At 33.1% G+C, this 15,825-nt stretch overlaps 2 protein-coding genes across 2 annotated transcripts; one reads left to right on the top strand and one right to left on the bottom strand.

The window, feature by feature from the left end:
* Positions 1–5,659: 5,659 nt before the first annotated feature.
* On the bottom strand, positions 5,660–8,421 carry LOC122593427 (photosystem II 10 kDa polypeptide, chloroplastic). Its single transcript, XM_043765837.1, has 5 exons — positions 8,216–8,421; positions 7,396–7,454; positions 6,879–6,934; positions 6,453–6,505; positions 5,660–5,879 (listed from the first exon to the last, which is right to left on the bottom strand). Exons 1-5 carry the CDS (start codon positions 8,361–8,363, stop codon positions 5,785–5,787), a joined length of 411 nt encoding a protein of 136 aa, XP_043621772.1. The 5' UTR covers positions 8,364–8,421; the 3' UTR covers positions 5,660–5,784.
* A 3,950-nt stretch (positions 8,422–12,371) lies between these two features.
* On the top strand, positions 12,372–15,272 carry LOC122593312 (cold-responsive protein kinase 1). Its single transcript, XM_043765705.1, has 7 exons — positions 12,372–12,508; positions 13,069–13,209; positions 13,310–13,425; positions 13,518–13,728; positions 13,839–14,076; positions 14,169–14,319; positions 14,649–15,272. The coding sequence occupies exons 2-7, from the start codon at positions 13,140–13,142 to the stop codon at positions 15,057–15,059; spliced, it is 1,197 nt and encodes a 398-aa protein (XP_043621640.1). The 5' UTR covers positions 12,372–12,508; positions 13,069–13,139; the 3' UTR covers positions 15,060–15,272.
* Positions 15,273–15,825: the final 553 nt, after the last annotated feature.

Below are 15,825 nucleotides of genomic sequence, written 5' to 3'. Positions count from 1 at the left end.
CATTTTTGAATATATCCAGCTTTATTCTTTTGATTGGTATAACCACAGAAATCATAGATTATGTATTAAACGGGAGCAATGGCTTTCTAACCCTCTCTTGATGTTGTAATTTGTTGGTTGCTCGTCTTGAGCTCCATTTAGTTTTGTTAATGAAAGTTTTGCATTTCCAAAAAAAAAACTTTTCTAAAATAAATACATAGTTAATGGTTTTGAAACAAAAACAAAGAAATTTTAGTTTTGACAGATTTGTAAAATATGATTTTTTTTCAGCAGTCAATCGAACAATTGAATAACGAATTGTCGTAAACATAACGAATTGGCGTAAACATACAAAGGTAAAAAGGATCATTTTTTAATTTGTATATTATAAATTTTTATAAAATAAAAAGTGGGTTGACCCGCACCTGACCCGCTTTGACCCGCACCCGCTTGACCCGCATTCCTAGAATGACCCGCTTTGACCCGCACCCGTTTTAACCCGTTACCCATACCCGCCTGCCCCGCCCATTTTGTCAGGTTTAGTTGAAACAACCGATATTTTATTTGGGGTAAGCTTTTCAAATGGAATGCAATCCATACGTTCGGTAGGTTTTATCCATTAAGCAAGTCAGCTTTAAAAAATATATATAAAAAGATACTACTTGCAGCAGCAAGTCCGTTCATCCCCTATATATATAAATATTAAAACAATAGTTATCCTAGCATTTTAAAGTCTTCTACAATTTAAAGCTATTTTTAAAAATTGCCACATAGGTCTTTATCCTATGTGGCATCTCTATATTTTTTTACAATATACAAATCTACAAAATTATATTATCTAAATCTACAAAATTATATTATCTAAAACTATTAAATTAAAAAAAATAAAAACTACATATAAACAAAATCTTACAAAAATAAAAGTAAAAAATCACATTCTATATCATAATAGAAACCGTATGAATTTAAAATCTATTTTTAAAATTAGAAAATATTTGGTTTTCAAATTATTTATTTCCTAATTTTACTATCTAATATAACCAATATTATATATCACATTGTAATATAGTTTTTTATCTTTTTCGTGGTGGTGATTTTACGTTTTATAAAAACTATTATCAATTACTAGGTGAATTCAACATAATTTGAATCATAGGTTTGTTCTTTGTAATCTAATTATAATTTGAATTTGGTTTCTAACTATATCTAATTAAAGCTTTTCAGCTTTTATGAATTTTATTATTTGATGAAGTAAGTTTTATGAAACTGTTTTCTTTGAAAGAGTGTGATGAAATTCTAATAAGTCACATATCACTTTGCAAAAAATAAAAGATCGTTATGATTTTACATTATATTTACATTTTAACTTTATTTTATGTTCATTAGTATTGCATGAAGTATAATATGTGATAGTTAATATGAATATTTGATAACGTATGTTTTTATATAAATGCAAAGATTTTCATAAATAATAAGAGTTATATTTTGAATTTATCTATTTCAATAAATGTAAAAATTTTCATTTAATGATAATATAGATTTATATGTACATGGCTAAATAATGTATAGTTGTTAAAAGTTATTATAAATATTCATATAACTAAAACAACATTTTTAAATAATCGCATATCGTGCGTGTAAAAGATCTAGTATATATATATAATATAATATAATATAATATATATGGAAAAACAAATATGTTGCTAGCCTCAATGGGTAGGCAGATTGGATTGCCTTCTCACAGAACCTATACATTAATACACACCATCGATAGAGAGTAACGAATGACCAATCTCGTGCAAATGATTGGGAAAAGTTTGTACAAAAACCAATACGTAGATTGATTTCTCTGGAGGTGATGAAGTTATAGCGAAAGGCTATTGCTGATTGATGTTCTTTTTCCCCGGGCAATAAGTTATCAAAGCACCTCAACCTCGCGATTGGCCCATTCATCTCTCCATCCATCCTTTCCAAAATCGTACTCAAGATACCTTGATCTATCATCTATCACCTCCTATCATCAATAGGGTTGACAACGAGCCTAAAATGAAGCACATCTACGTCATCAAAACTGTTAATAGTGAACGGATGATGACACTAGCCTAAAAGACACAAGTTTTGACGTAAAGTTCAAGACCAATAACCCAAACACAACCATTTGCTTCTGTATTGTTAACTTGAGAACGAGGGTATTTTGACAAACACCTATCAGTAACATCATTTCATCATATTTAACAAGGCCGTTTTCAAGAACAAATCTATACTCACTTTGAAAATAAAAACGCCTAAACCGAAGAAGATTGCCAACTTGATCATTGTGTTGGACCAATCGAATCCATCCTAACTTATCAGATGCTCAACTTTTGTGATGCGTTAGAGTCCAAAAACCGCCAACGACTACGAAAGGCCATAAAATCGTTACCAAGTCTTAAATTTCCTTATTCCCGATAATACCAATGAGATAATACCCTAGATCTAACCACCGTGTACATGTCGTATCTTACATGATGTTAAGTATTAAGTCCTTATTAGCACTTAATATTTGTCCAGATGGAAGAAGATTCTCTACGGAGAGCGCTCTTGATGCCTACGAGTGGGGAATCTATCACGATTGGTATTTCTTCTTCGATTACAATGGCGGCGATGAGCTGGACAGTGTGCTGGATGGCGGTTGGCGTGTGTGGGATCTGTTAGAATTGGCATTCCTTTTAATTTGCTCTTTCACAAACGATTACGATTAGGGTTTCATCTTTTTCAAGCTTTCAAATTTTCGATTTAATGGCTCACCTCCCTGTCTTCTTCCGCCTCCCCCGTCGTGCCCTCCTCACTGTTAGTCTGTCCAATCGGCTCACCACCAATCGATGTTGGCATCGAAGAAGAAATGTTAGTCATCACAAACCCATACGCTGACCAGCATCAAGACCGTGTCTTCTGAGCTATATATTAGGTTCTAACAGGGATTTGTTTCGTGACATCTTAGCTAGATGTGACATATGCATGACTATTGGATTTAAGGCAATATTCCGTTGGCACTGAACTGAATTTGAAGGTTCACGATTTTCAAATGAATTCAGGGTAGCTGTTAGTCCAGATTGTGGTGATTTATATTACTTACCATCCAGTGGCGGATCCAGGAATTTGGAGTAAGTAAGTAACTGCTCAGTGCCGCCTTCTGCGGGTTTTGAGCCCAATACCTCGACGGTGTATGGGGGAGGTTAAGATGTAGGTAGACCTTACCTCTACCTAAGTAGAGAAGTTGCTTCCAGTTTCTACCTAAATGGTAAAAAAAGCCCTCCAACTTTTGCATGGGATGAGGATCGAACCCATGACCTCTGTCTCCAGAGGTAAGGGTGTTTACCAGTGATCCAAGAATTTGGAGTACTGGGGGCAAAAGAAGTTTTCCCTAAAAAGCTTAGAACAAGAAAACAAATTATAAAAAACTTAGGGCAGTTTAACTTGTTAACAAAGAAACATAAAGACAAAAAAGTTGTTCCGTCTAAAAAAAGTAATAAAACTTGTTGCAACGCTCTTGATACTTGATTTAATTAATGAGCTGCAAGTTTTTCTTTCATTGGCTGGGGTCATATTTCTTTTTGGGTTGGGTTCAATTCACACAATGCACCAATTTAATATAAATGGGCTAGCTTTGGACTGGGGTCTGCCCCCGCCCTCTCCTATACTGCTCTCCTATACTGTTGCATCCGCCACTGGTACCACCATTTTAGAGCCATTGACAATTTGGGATGATTATAGATTGCTCACAATCTAGATGTTAGTCTTCTTCGCTTCAAGCGATTTTGTTTTGAAAGTAGTATAAGTATATGTTTCTTCTTGTAAGGAACCTAGTTAGAAAGGATGAAACAATGTATATCCCATCAGTGCTTGTCAAGGTATGATCATCATTTTCAAGTTACACGAGAAAATCATAGGGTTGCTTTAATTATTGTAGTTAAATTTGACATCATCTCATAGATCTTTAAGGCTATAATGTGAACATCATGTGTTCACCGCCAATAGTTTGATGACCTAAATGCTCCTCATTTTAAGGATTGTCGTCTAGATGATAATAGATTTTCATTACATTACGTTGAGCACGGAGCTGATTGTTTAAGGTACTTTGAATATCGATTTGGAAGGAATGGATGGAGATTTGATTCATGGACTACTCGTGAGATCGAGGCGGTTGATCATTTATTGCACGAGGAAAGGGAAAATCCTTTGGCAATAGCCTTTCCTATGTACTTCATTGCCTTCAACGATGAGAATCCGATTAGAGTTGGAGTTGTTGGACAATATATTCGCAGTCATCTAGATGCCAAATCTCCTCGATAAGTGGAAATAAATTGTCCAACAGTTCCCACTCTAATCGGATTCGATCTCTTCCCATAAGGTCATGAAGTACATAAGAAGTGCTATTGTCAAGGAATGATCCTTTTTTCCCGGGCAATAAATGATGAAACGCCTCGACTCACGAGTGGTCAAAGCATCAAATCTTTCTCTATTCCTTCCAAAACGGTACTTAAAGTACTTTAAAACATCATTTATGTGCTCAACATACTATAACTAAAATATGTTATCATCAAGACAGCAATCCTTCAAATAAGCATACAGGCCATCAAAACTATTGGCGGTGAACGGCGGATGTTCACATTCTAGCCTAAAAGATCTAAGATATGATGTCAAATTCAACAACATTAACGCAACACTACGATTTTCTACGGTTATCTTGAAAGGGATGACACCTTGACAAGCACCGATGGGATACATCCTGTGATGCCTTCTAACTAGGTTCCTTTCAAGAAGAAAACTATACTTTTACTTACTTTCAAATCAAAATCGCTTAAAGCGAAGAAGACTGTCGTCTAGATTGTGCTAAGACATTCGTATCCATCCCAACTTGTAAATTGCTCTACTATGGTGGTGTGTGATTGTCCATAAACTACCGATAGCAAGAGGAACAACCACCTTGGAGTCATTACGAAATTGTGAACTTTCAAATTCAGTTTTGTACCAACGGGATATTGCCTTAAATCTAACAAGTGTGCATATGTCACATCTCGCTCAGATGTGAATAATTAAATCCTTGTTAGAACCTAGAATAAGCGGTCCTTGATGCTGGTATGCTGGTATGGGTTTGTAATGACTCGCATTTCTTCTTTGTTGTCGATGGCGATTGGCGACAAGTCGGTATACCAGACTAACAAAGAGGAGGGCGCGACGGGGGCGACGGAAGAACATATAGCGGCGAGCCATTAAATCAAAATTTAAAAGCTTGTGAAACGTTAAACCCTAATTGTTTATGAAAGAGTAAATTAAAGGGAATACCAATCCTACGATTCCCCACATGTCAACCGCCATCCGACACACTCTGACTCATCACCAACCGCCATCGTAATCGAAGAAGGAATGTCAATCGTAACATATGCCCCACACGCGTTAATCACAGATTATCTTCCTCCACCAAGACATATACTAGGGCACTAATAGGTAACACAGTGGACAGATCTAGGATAGTATCTCATTGGTACAATCGAGAATAAGAAAGTTTACGGTTCGTTCCTAAATGTGATTTTGGTGAGTCAAGCTAGGATCAGAAGTTGAGTCTAAATAGGCTAGTCGAATCAGCTTGCATACAACAAGAAAGAAAAGGAGGGAAGTAAGAACATATAACATGATCTGGTTGGGGAAGAAGCATGACAAACAAGATTATAGATTTGATGTATATTGTACATATTTGCCTGTAGGCTTCTATTTCATTGACCAAATTACACCAAACAATAGATACATTAACACTCTCGAAACATTTTACTGTGCCAAAGCACTTGTGCTATAAACTAGAAGAGCACCCCCTCCTAGAATTCCAGCCAAAGTAACAGCCCATATCAACAACCCTGTGGTCCCTGCATTCATACAACAATTTCTTTAAATCCTAAATTCATAAACTAGAATGATTGTTGATTAAATATGACAGTTTAAAAAACTTGTGCAGATTACATGTGACAAAATAGATGGTTGGCTGGATTGGGTAACAGGTGTGGATGTGAATGGTTACAAAATTAGTGGAGTAGCCATTCTAAATTGTCCGATTGGGGAATAAAGTTCAAAAATTTATTGAGTAAAGGGATTTGTCCTGGTTAACCTTTATCTTTTTGTACAATAAGTAAACTATAGTTAGCATTCTTATTATTTCAATACTTTTTTCTGAACAATCTGATTTAGGTGGTTCCATGCACAAAATACACACTTTTGACACACTTCACCGGTTGACCCATTCCTCTAAATCTATTTATAAACCTTTAAGCGTCTGATGTATTTGAGATGAAACATATCCCATACCAACCCTCGAATAAGTAAATGTGTTGAAAATGTCATGTCCGCTTGTATGTGTTTGTGAGTTGCATCGCATGTCATGCTAAATTGCTACAAAAGATGAATAACGAAACACAATTAATAGACAAGAATGGGTTTCTTACCACCAGCATAGCGATCACCGCTTGGAGCCCATTCTTCCTCATTATAGATGGGACTGTATACATTGCATTGTTAAATATTAGTGCATTTGCTCTCCTTTCTAGTGATTTATGAGGAACTAGGATATGCTTTTTAAACAAATTACATGATATTGAACAATTAACGTTACTCTTTTATGGAAGAATTTTATATAATGCCATCCGTAAACCCCAAAATATCATATAAACTTTTGAAGAAGACAAGTGAAGTTAACATGCTTCACTAAATGCAAAAATTGTTGCCTGACGTGATTTCCTTAATGCAAGTCTAAGATAACAAATATTGCCATACGTTTTAACTCTATATTTTTTTGACACAAATGTTATTTTTCTTTGAGTTTATTAATCTAATGGAAAACATCAATTAGGAAGCTAAAAGAAAAATTATACCTGTAACCATCAACATTAGCACCATACTTGTCAACAAATTGGTAGACACCTTTCCCCTGTGTCATTTTTTACCAAACAAGTGAATCACAGTTATTCAATAAACCTAAGTGTTGCAATAATCAATATTAAATACGATATTAATAATTTACATAAACACACGGCATGTAATTAGAAGGTCTATGATCTAAGAGCGGGAAAAAAAATTAAATAGATTAATGAAAAACAAAAGTTTATTTGCAAGGGAAAATATAAAATGCTTTTAACATCATCCATGCTAATCTCACAAACACCTCCCCCTGAATTTCCCACATAATAAATAAATAATCATCCCCCTGGATGTGAGGGCAACAACAGCCACCTAAATGTTGTTAACAACATATTAGCTAACCCCTATTTGTAATTGTTTGTAAACATATCGATGGCTGTAGCTTTTTGATTGTGTTGTTTTTTGGTCGGTATCTATGAAAGCTTTGTTTGTTTAAAAAAGTTTACACAAAGGAAGAAGTGAAGAACATACCCTTGGCTTCCTTCCTGAGGCGTCTTTACCATCTCTTAGTGCCATACCACCTCCAATTCCTATGAGAAAATCATTTTTCTTCTTACATTAGTATTATAGTGTGTTTGTAATTTTGTACTTTAGGTAGGAGTGTTGAATAAAATGAAATTGCCCATTTGATTACATATAATGGGTCTCTTGGATAGATAACCAAGTTAGTATTTTGGATTTCATATGGGTTTTCTATTTATATGCAAGAACCAAATAGTCCAAAAACACTCAGAATTCTAATCTATATTTAACTTATTGTTCAATCATTTATTTGATTCATTAACTAACAATTGACACATAATACGTACTAGGAAGTAATTAAGTAAATCAACACATGCATTTACGAGTAATTAAGTAAATAGTCCAAAATCAACACATGCATTTGTGTATGTAAATGTGTGTGTGTGTGTTCAGTGGTGCCATTATGTAAAGGCCCTTCACTGTATGTATATTACGAGTAATATTTTTTAAGGTCATTCCTTTTTAATTTTTACCTTCAATATTTTTACGAGTAGTTGTTTGAATTTTTAATATTGAATTATTTAATACTTATAAAGAGATCATCATGTTAGTAAAAATACATTTAAAATCTCATATATCTTGCACCAAGAATTAATTAACACTAAAAGTAGTTAATATCATAATTGAAAGAAAGATTACTACGAAAAGTTAAAAGTGAACGATTTTTTTTTTTTTTTTTTTTTTGAGACGGAGAATACTAACCATATATAAAGTTTTTAACTACAATTTAATAACAAAAAATGAATATAAAAAGCAAAAGAAAGCAAACCAAAAGGTTTGTCAGTTTTGATCTTCTTGACACCACTAGCTTGAATCTTGAAGGAGGTTTTGGCAAGTGAAGGCAAGCCTTTTGCTGGTGTCTGAATGTTGAATGAAGCAGGCTTTAGTGTTACTGAGGACATGATTGTGGCTGCCATTATCTTTTTCTTTTTTTTTCTTTTTTTTTTTCTAATTGTTATACTGCTAAACAATAAACTTCCTGATATAAGTGATTGAATTTAACAACTATGATAAACCAATATACTTGGTAGATATGCATTTGGACACGTGTCATTCTTTTGTGGTCTGATTATGGATAACATTATCACCTCCCACTCTATTTTCATATACTTGGAAAAATAATGTGATTTAATTGGTACCTCACATAATGTATGGACACGTGGAATAACAAGATTGGTCACAGTTTTTTTTTTAACAGCAGTGGTGATTGAACTCAGCGGCATACCTCTTAATCGTCCGGTAGAGATCGACCACGTCATCAGAGTCAATCCGAGGGCATGACTGGCAGTGGAAGTCCCACGACCGTTCTGGAGGAAACTAGCTAAATGCTAGCTAGAGAAAAACCTCCATGCCCACCAAATTGGCAAGGATTTTTCAATATGCCTTTCAAAAGTTTTAAATCCGTGATCAACATTTAGCTGAAAGACATAAAGGATATTAAATATCCAGTTGAACTAAATAATACTTTTGCGTAAAACATTTATAAGCAAAAACAATTATCAATTTCGGAAAAAACAAAATATGAAAAAATTAAGATGTAAATAATTATATCTTTGCTTAAAGGTCGAATAATTGTTTTCAGAAAAAATCTCATATAAAAAACTACTATGAGAAAACGGCATACAAGTGTGAATGGGTGATTAAGTGTGTATTGTGTAGAAAATGAATATAGTCATATTTACACCTATATGGTGGAAGGCATAGGTTAAAGCCTAATTGTCCAAAACCCAAGCAGACACAATAGGCATCGCGATGGGAAGGGCTTTGCTTGCGAAATCGAAGGGCGTAATGAATCTTGAAGTGCCTTTTTTGCATCTCCCATACTAAACCGTAAACAAACGAAACATAAAAAATAAAAATACAAAAGAAATAACAAGGACATTGATCCCACCTACATTCTCATTTGTCTAATACATTTTAAAACATGGTTCACCTACTCACAGTTATTTAAATGAGTGGATGTGTATGGAAGATTATTTGTTACATGAAATAACATTTAAATATTCTTTTTGAGATAGGTAGTACATGCACTTAACATAATATCAAATTACAAGTGAATAAAATAAACCCCGGTGAATAATTGCCTATGGAACTGATTTGTGATCGAACTTCGATTAGAATGGTTGTTTGGAATTTGGATTATCACGTCGGGCTGTGTTCAAATATTCAAATTTATAATGAGATAATTATAAAAAAATAATAATAATAAAAATAAATAAATACTTGTTTCGCAGTAAAATGCCATGTTCTTAGAAGTTACACTATTATTTAATCATCAAAACATTAGAATTAGAAGTTATGCTATTACTCTTGTTCCATTGAAAACTTGAAAAGATCCTAATACATTGTCAAAAATAATAATGGTGATAATAATCTAAGAACAATGTTCATGTTAATTGGGAAAATATGAATCTTTGATTTCCATATACATGATTTAATCGGATTTTGAGGTTGTTTTCAAGTTATGCAATTTGCACCCATAAGATGTGGAAATGTGAAATATCTTTTCAAGTTTCATTTATGGTATATTTTTTTTTTTTAAATAAGTATAGTTTAAGTGGTGTTGTTTTTTCATATACGAAATTCCAATTACAAAAGCTCCCAATAACTTTCAAAAAACTCATTTCTCCAAACCGAAATTCATGTTGCTTACATCAGGTTTTAACCTAGTACCGAGCCCAATTATTAATGGGTTATGGGTGGTAAAATCCCCCCTTAATATGTTGTCCTATACTCTTATGTACCAAATGCGTATAGTGAGCTATGCTTCAAAGGACAAGTTTCATTTGTCCAGTGAGCGATGCTTCAAAAGACAAGTTTCTATCTTAGTACACTTCACACTTTTGGAAGTAAGAATAAAAGTAAGGATTTTGATGGTAGGATAAGTTCAAATTTTATTATGACGTTTTTGTTTTTAGAAATTTTTGGTCATTTTCTTAAATGATGGTATTGATATATGATCGGGTGATATCACTCATGACACGATGATATTTGTCAATCATTTTAGTAAGGATTTCAAGAGACCAAAATCAACTATTATTATCGAAAAGTAATAAAGGTTGATGTGTTTTGCCGTTCGAAAAAAAAAAAGTTTGATGTGGATAATGTTTAATTTGCATTTAAAACGAAAGTGAGATTAAAGCTAATCAAAATATATATTATAGATTTTTTTTCCCTCCATTTGTTGTCCTATTCAACCTTGATAATATATGATAATATTTTTTCTCATAATCAATGAGCTACCGGTTAATAGTATGAAATAAATCACTAAAGTTTAGTATGAAACTAGATTACACATCACTTTTAAAACTATATTTAAAACTATGTATATGATTAGGATTTTTAAAAAGGGTTTATAGCTAATGAATGGGTTAGTAAATGATCTTGATCATACTATCTCTAATCTGAAAAAGGTAATCAATTTGATGTGTTAGAATTTCAAGTCATATTTTATCGAACGATTTGAACATTTAATATTGAAAATCATGATTTTCAAACACATGTTTATCTATTCTCTAGTTTAATTACACTATTAGTGAACTTTCAAAACTAAACCAATGTCGCCCCTTCTTCGATGCCGGTGAATCGTATGATTAGATTATATAAAGACTATTATTGTGATTAGCTTTAATATAAAAGAGTTCATCTAGGGAGGACAATAATAGTAAAATATTTGTTGTTCACATTCATGTTGACTAGACAAACATATTTGACATTTGACAATTTGACTTGTATCCCAAGTGGGAGTATTTTTTTGGTGTAGTGAGTCCCTTGTCGTATACGTGTGTCCGCGTCACGATGCCAACGCCGCATGTTTCAACCGAATTGAATCAATTATTTCATGGTTTATAGTTACTAGTTGATATATATATTCTTGAACCACACTTAACCCCCCACCACCAAGTAGCCTAGTGTAATGATCATATTTTCTCATGATTCATGGGTCTTATAATATATTCGGAGCTCATTCAGTTATTCTACTTTCTCATTAATGTCATTAATTAATCTAAATTTTCAAAATGACACTAGTGTTTCCTCTTTACAAAATCAAATAGAAATAATAAAGATTACTAAAGTTGTACTAAAACACCCAACTTCAAGCAACAATGGATTCTACGTCAAATTAGATACAATCCAAATGAGATGAAATGGGTAATGTTTGGGTCTAACGGTATGTGTAATGATTGATTAATTTATTATAAATAGATTATATCAGTATACTAGACTGTTGTAACTATATGTTCGTATGTAAAATTTGTATGATCGTTTGTATCTATTGTTTTTCTAAAAAACAAAATCCAAATAAGTAATCAGCGTACAATGATGAGTAAGAGCCATTTTTTTTTAATTAAGTGGCTGAATACACTCAGCATATTAAGTAAAATATAGGTAATTAATGTTTATTTTTGTTTATTAAGTAAAAAAAAAACATAAAATTTAAGTAAATAATTTTGTTCATAATTATTAAGTTTATTAAGTTAAAATAAACGAGGCCTAAATCACATTCTATCCTCTAGATTGGGGATTCGATCCTTGCCAAAATCCCCTATGGTTAAAATGTTTGGTTGTTGAGAGCCTCAATAATTATTCTTTTAAAATGTCTATGTGAACATAAGGAGACTTACTTTTGACAACCAACTAGTCACGCAAACCAGATCTTCACCATGTTAATTGACTTAGAATCAAGAATTACTCGCCATTTTTTAAAAAAAAAACTCGTAGTAATTAGCTTAAATCTAGAATTCAAAACACACGTTGACTTTAATCAAACCAAAAAAGTTAATCCTCTATGTTGTGTTCATACAACGTAGCCCATACGAACAGAAGACTTCTTATTCATTTGCTGATTCCTGGAAGCATACAAGAATTCAACATACAACGCATTCCTTAACTGACTTTAACTCACTCCCAAATTAATATACTACCACCTATATAGATATACATATATACATACAATACAATATTCATTGCCCACAACTCACTTTCTCATCATCATTATCATCACACACACCGCTATCTATCTCCAAATCCAATCACTGATACTAATACCATTGTTTTTAAGGTAATTCCCAATTATTGGTTTTCTTCATCTTTGTCAACGATACCAGGGGCAGGGGAGGTGGGGTGTATATTAGATATATATATATACAATGATTATTACTAATTGGATGAGATGTAGACAGTGTTACCACTACCTGATGTAGAATCTTATGTAAATCTTATTTTTTTGATTAAAATTGTTAAAGTTTTGTGCTTTTTTGATCTAATTTCAAAATGGTTTTGTGGGTTTGTTCTTTTTTTGCATTCCAATCATGGGTTTTTGTGTAAATTGGATAATAATGATTAGGGGTAATTTTTCTTGAAAAAAAGATGTTTTTTTTTACTATTGACTCAAATTCCTTTTTGGGATCTCTTTTTTAAATGTTAAGTTAATTGAATTAATGTTAAGAAAGTCCCACCTCTTAATATCCTGCTTCCTTAAGTAAAATGTATTCAACTTATGTGCTTTTGTGGTTTTTTTGGTTATATGTGTAGATGATACTTTCTTTGTTGACTTTTTATATCTTTAAAAAGATGATTTTTTTTTAAAGAAACATGTTACTAATGTTTTCTATATAACAGATTTTAGATCGTGAAGCATAAACCAACAGTTCTTTAAGCAAAAAATTGGTGATTGGTGACTTAAAAAGATTATGGGCTGTTTTTCGTTCTTTTTTCGAAGGGGAGCTGACCCGCCACACGGGTTTCCTGAATTTGAAGATGGTATGAACCCTGCAAATAGTTATTGATATATAAGTTGTGTAGTTTACTAATGTGCATTTATAATTTGCTAATCTTTGTTAATTCATTTAATTGTAAACAGAGTTATCGGACGTGCAGAACCTTAAACTTTACACATACAGGGAACTAAAAATCGCTACTGAAGACTTTAGTCCAGCTAATAAGATAGGGGAGGGTGGATTTGGTCCAGTTTATAGGGTGAGTATGCATATATATGTTTAAAATGTATTTGTTTGATCTTTATGTATCTATGAATTGTTCTTAATGTGTTACATTAATGTCATTTTTAGGGAAGACTAAAACATGGGAAAGATGCTGCTATAAAGGTTCTTGCAGCTGAATCAAAACAAGGAGCAAGAGAGTTCTTGACAGAAATCAAAGTGATTTCTGATATCGAGCACGAAAATTTAGCGAAGCTCTGTGGATGTTGTGTTGAAGGGGATCACAGAATTTTGGTATATGATTATATCGAAAATAACAGCTTGGCTCAAACTCTTCTCGGTAATTACACAATTTCATTATCTTATGTATCCTCAAATTGACTAATTGTGGTGTTTTGCATGTTCATTTTCAAAGTTTGCTAATTAGAATTGAAATTTTTTTCTTTAAAGGTGGAGGTCATAGTTCTATCCAATTTAGTTGGAGAACAAGAACTAAGATTTGCATTGGAATTGCACGCGGGCTCGCTTATCTTCATGAGGAAGTACGCCCACATATAGTTCATCGGGATATTAAAGCAAGCAATATTCTTCTTGATAAAGATTTAACACCCAAAATTTCTGATTTTGGTCTAGCAAAATTAATGCCAGCAAATACGACGCATGTTAGCACACGTGTGGCTGGAACAATGTAAGGCTGCTTCTTCGTGTTTTCTTTGTGTGTTTAGAAGTTCACTCTTTGTCATGAAAGTTTACTAATTTCTGTTGGTTTCTTATTAACAGTGGTTATTTGGCACCAGAGTATGCAATTCGAGGCCAGTTGACACGTAGAGCTGATGTTTATAGCTTTGGTGTACTTCTCATAGAAATTGTTAGTGGAAGATGCAACACAAACTCCTTATTGCCTATGGATGAACAATATATTCTCGAGAGGGTAAGTTATTATTACATTTGCTTAGTCTATGTGATCGGCAACAACCTTAATTTCCTTTAGATAGTTTAAATCTTGAATGCTTAAGCAATTTGTTTGACCTCAAAAGTCAAAATTCGTCTTCTTTCGGACTAAAAGATTTGACATAGAAATGCCATTCGGGTAGTATGGTTTTATGTGAGGAAAGCAGTAACCTTTTTTAAACAAGTTTTACATCTTGAATGTAGTAAGCATTAGATTTGAGCCGAAAAGCCAAAATGTGCTATTCTTGAAGTAATATTAGATGCCCTTCAGGACTTCAGTCTAACCTAGTTCATGTTTGCTTGTAACAGACATGGGATCTTTATGAACGAAACGAGCTCGTGGAGCTTGTAGACACAGCAATGTATGGTGATTTTGATGCAGAAGAGGCTTGTAAATACTTAAAAATTGGTCTCTTATGCACCCAAGACAATCCAAAGCTTCGACCTGTGATGTCAACTGTTGTCAAGATGCTGTCAGGTGAGAAAGAACTCGACGAGGCCCAAATCACAAAACCGGGTCTCATTTCTGATTTCATGGACCTCAAGGTTAGAAGCAACCCCAATAAAAGTGCCTGCACGAACACTGATCCAAAAAAGAACACATTTACTACAACATCATCGGGTTCTGACAATGCAGAACATTCGTTATTATCGTCCAACGCTACATCGCAATCGACCATGACCTTTACATTTACAGATGCATGGGATCGGACTAGTTGATAGTAGTTTGCTCATTGGGGTCAAACGTTTTTCTTTTTCTTTCTTTCTTTTATCCCGGAAACTTGATATTTGTAGAGGTATATATGTTATGTAAATGTGTAAATTTTTGGTTGTATGCAATTTTGGGAGATGGGGTGTCTTGTAAAGGTTATTAATTTGTTAATTTTTTTAAAAATAAATTGAAAGTTAGTGGGAATGTTTAGATTTAGTTTACACTGAAATGTAATGTGTTTGATTTAGCGACAATTAGATGACAAAAATAGTTAATAGGATTGGTGACCAATTGATAATATTTTTTACTTTGGCAGGATCCGTTTTAATATTTTTATTTTTTCTTTCTTCTATCCCGGAAACTAGATATTTGTAGAGGTATATATAGTTTTAAATGTGTAATTTTATTTTTGTATGCTATTCTGGGAGATGGGGTGTCTTGTAAAGGTTATTTGTTTATCATGTTTAAATAAATAGAAATCTAGTGGGAATGTTTAGATTTATTTTACACTGAAATGTAATGTGTTTGATTTAGGGTATGTTTGGCACAAAAGCTTGGAACTGGGGCTGTAGTTAAGGGTTTGAGGTTGGGGCTAGGGGTTGGGGCTTTTTTTTCAACTCTCTTCCTACGAGCTTTTATTTAAAAGATCTTTTGGGGCTTTTAGGAGTTTTTCGAAACTGAGACTTTTGATTTCTTATGTTTTACCAAACAAAAGCTATAATTTTCAAACAAGCTTATTTTTAAAAGCTAAGAGCTTTTAAGCCCTTAAAAGCC

This window comes from Erigeron canadensis, chromosome 3, assembly GCF_010389155.1.
Source record: "Erigeron canadensis isolate Cc75 chromosome 3, C_canadensis_v1, whole genome shotgun sequence".
Taxonomy (NCBI): Eukaryota; Viridiplantae; Streptophyta; class Magnoliopsida; order Asterales; family Asteraceae; genus Erigeron; species Erigeron canadensis.
This window is presented reverse-complemented; position numbering and strand designations above follow the sequence as displayed.

Coding starts and splice junctions, on each gene's coding strand:
- LOC122593427 (XM_043765837.1), bottom strand. CDS start 8,363: ATGGCAGCCACAATCATGTCCTCAGTAACACTAAAGCCTGCTTCATTC. Junction 6,935..7,395: donor CCTCAGGAAGGAAGCCAAGG/GTATGTTCTTCA, acceptor AAAATGACACAG/GGGAAAGGTGTCTACCAATT. Junction 5,880..6,452: donor CGGTGATCGCTATGCTGGTG/GTAAGAAACCCA, acceptor GTATGAATGCAG/GGACCACAGGGTTGTTGATA.
- LOC122593312 (XM_043765705.1), top strand. CDS start 13,140: ATGGGCTGTTTTTCGTTCTTTTTTCGAAGGGGAGCTGACCCGCCACAC. Junction 14,077..14,168: donor ACACGTGTGGCTGGAACAAT/GTAAGGCTGCTT, acceptor TCTTATTAACAG/TGGTTATTTGGCACCAGAGT. Junction 14,320..14,648: donor AACAATATATTCTCGAGAGG/GTAAGTTATTAT, acceptor TGCTTGTAACAG/ACATGGGATCTTTATGAACG.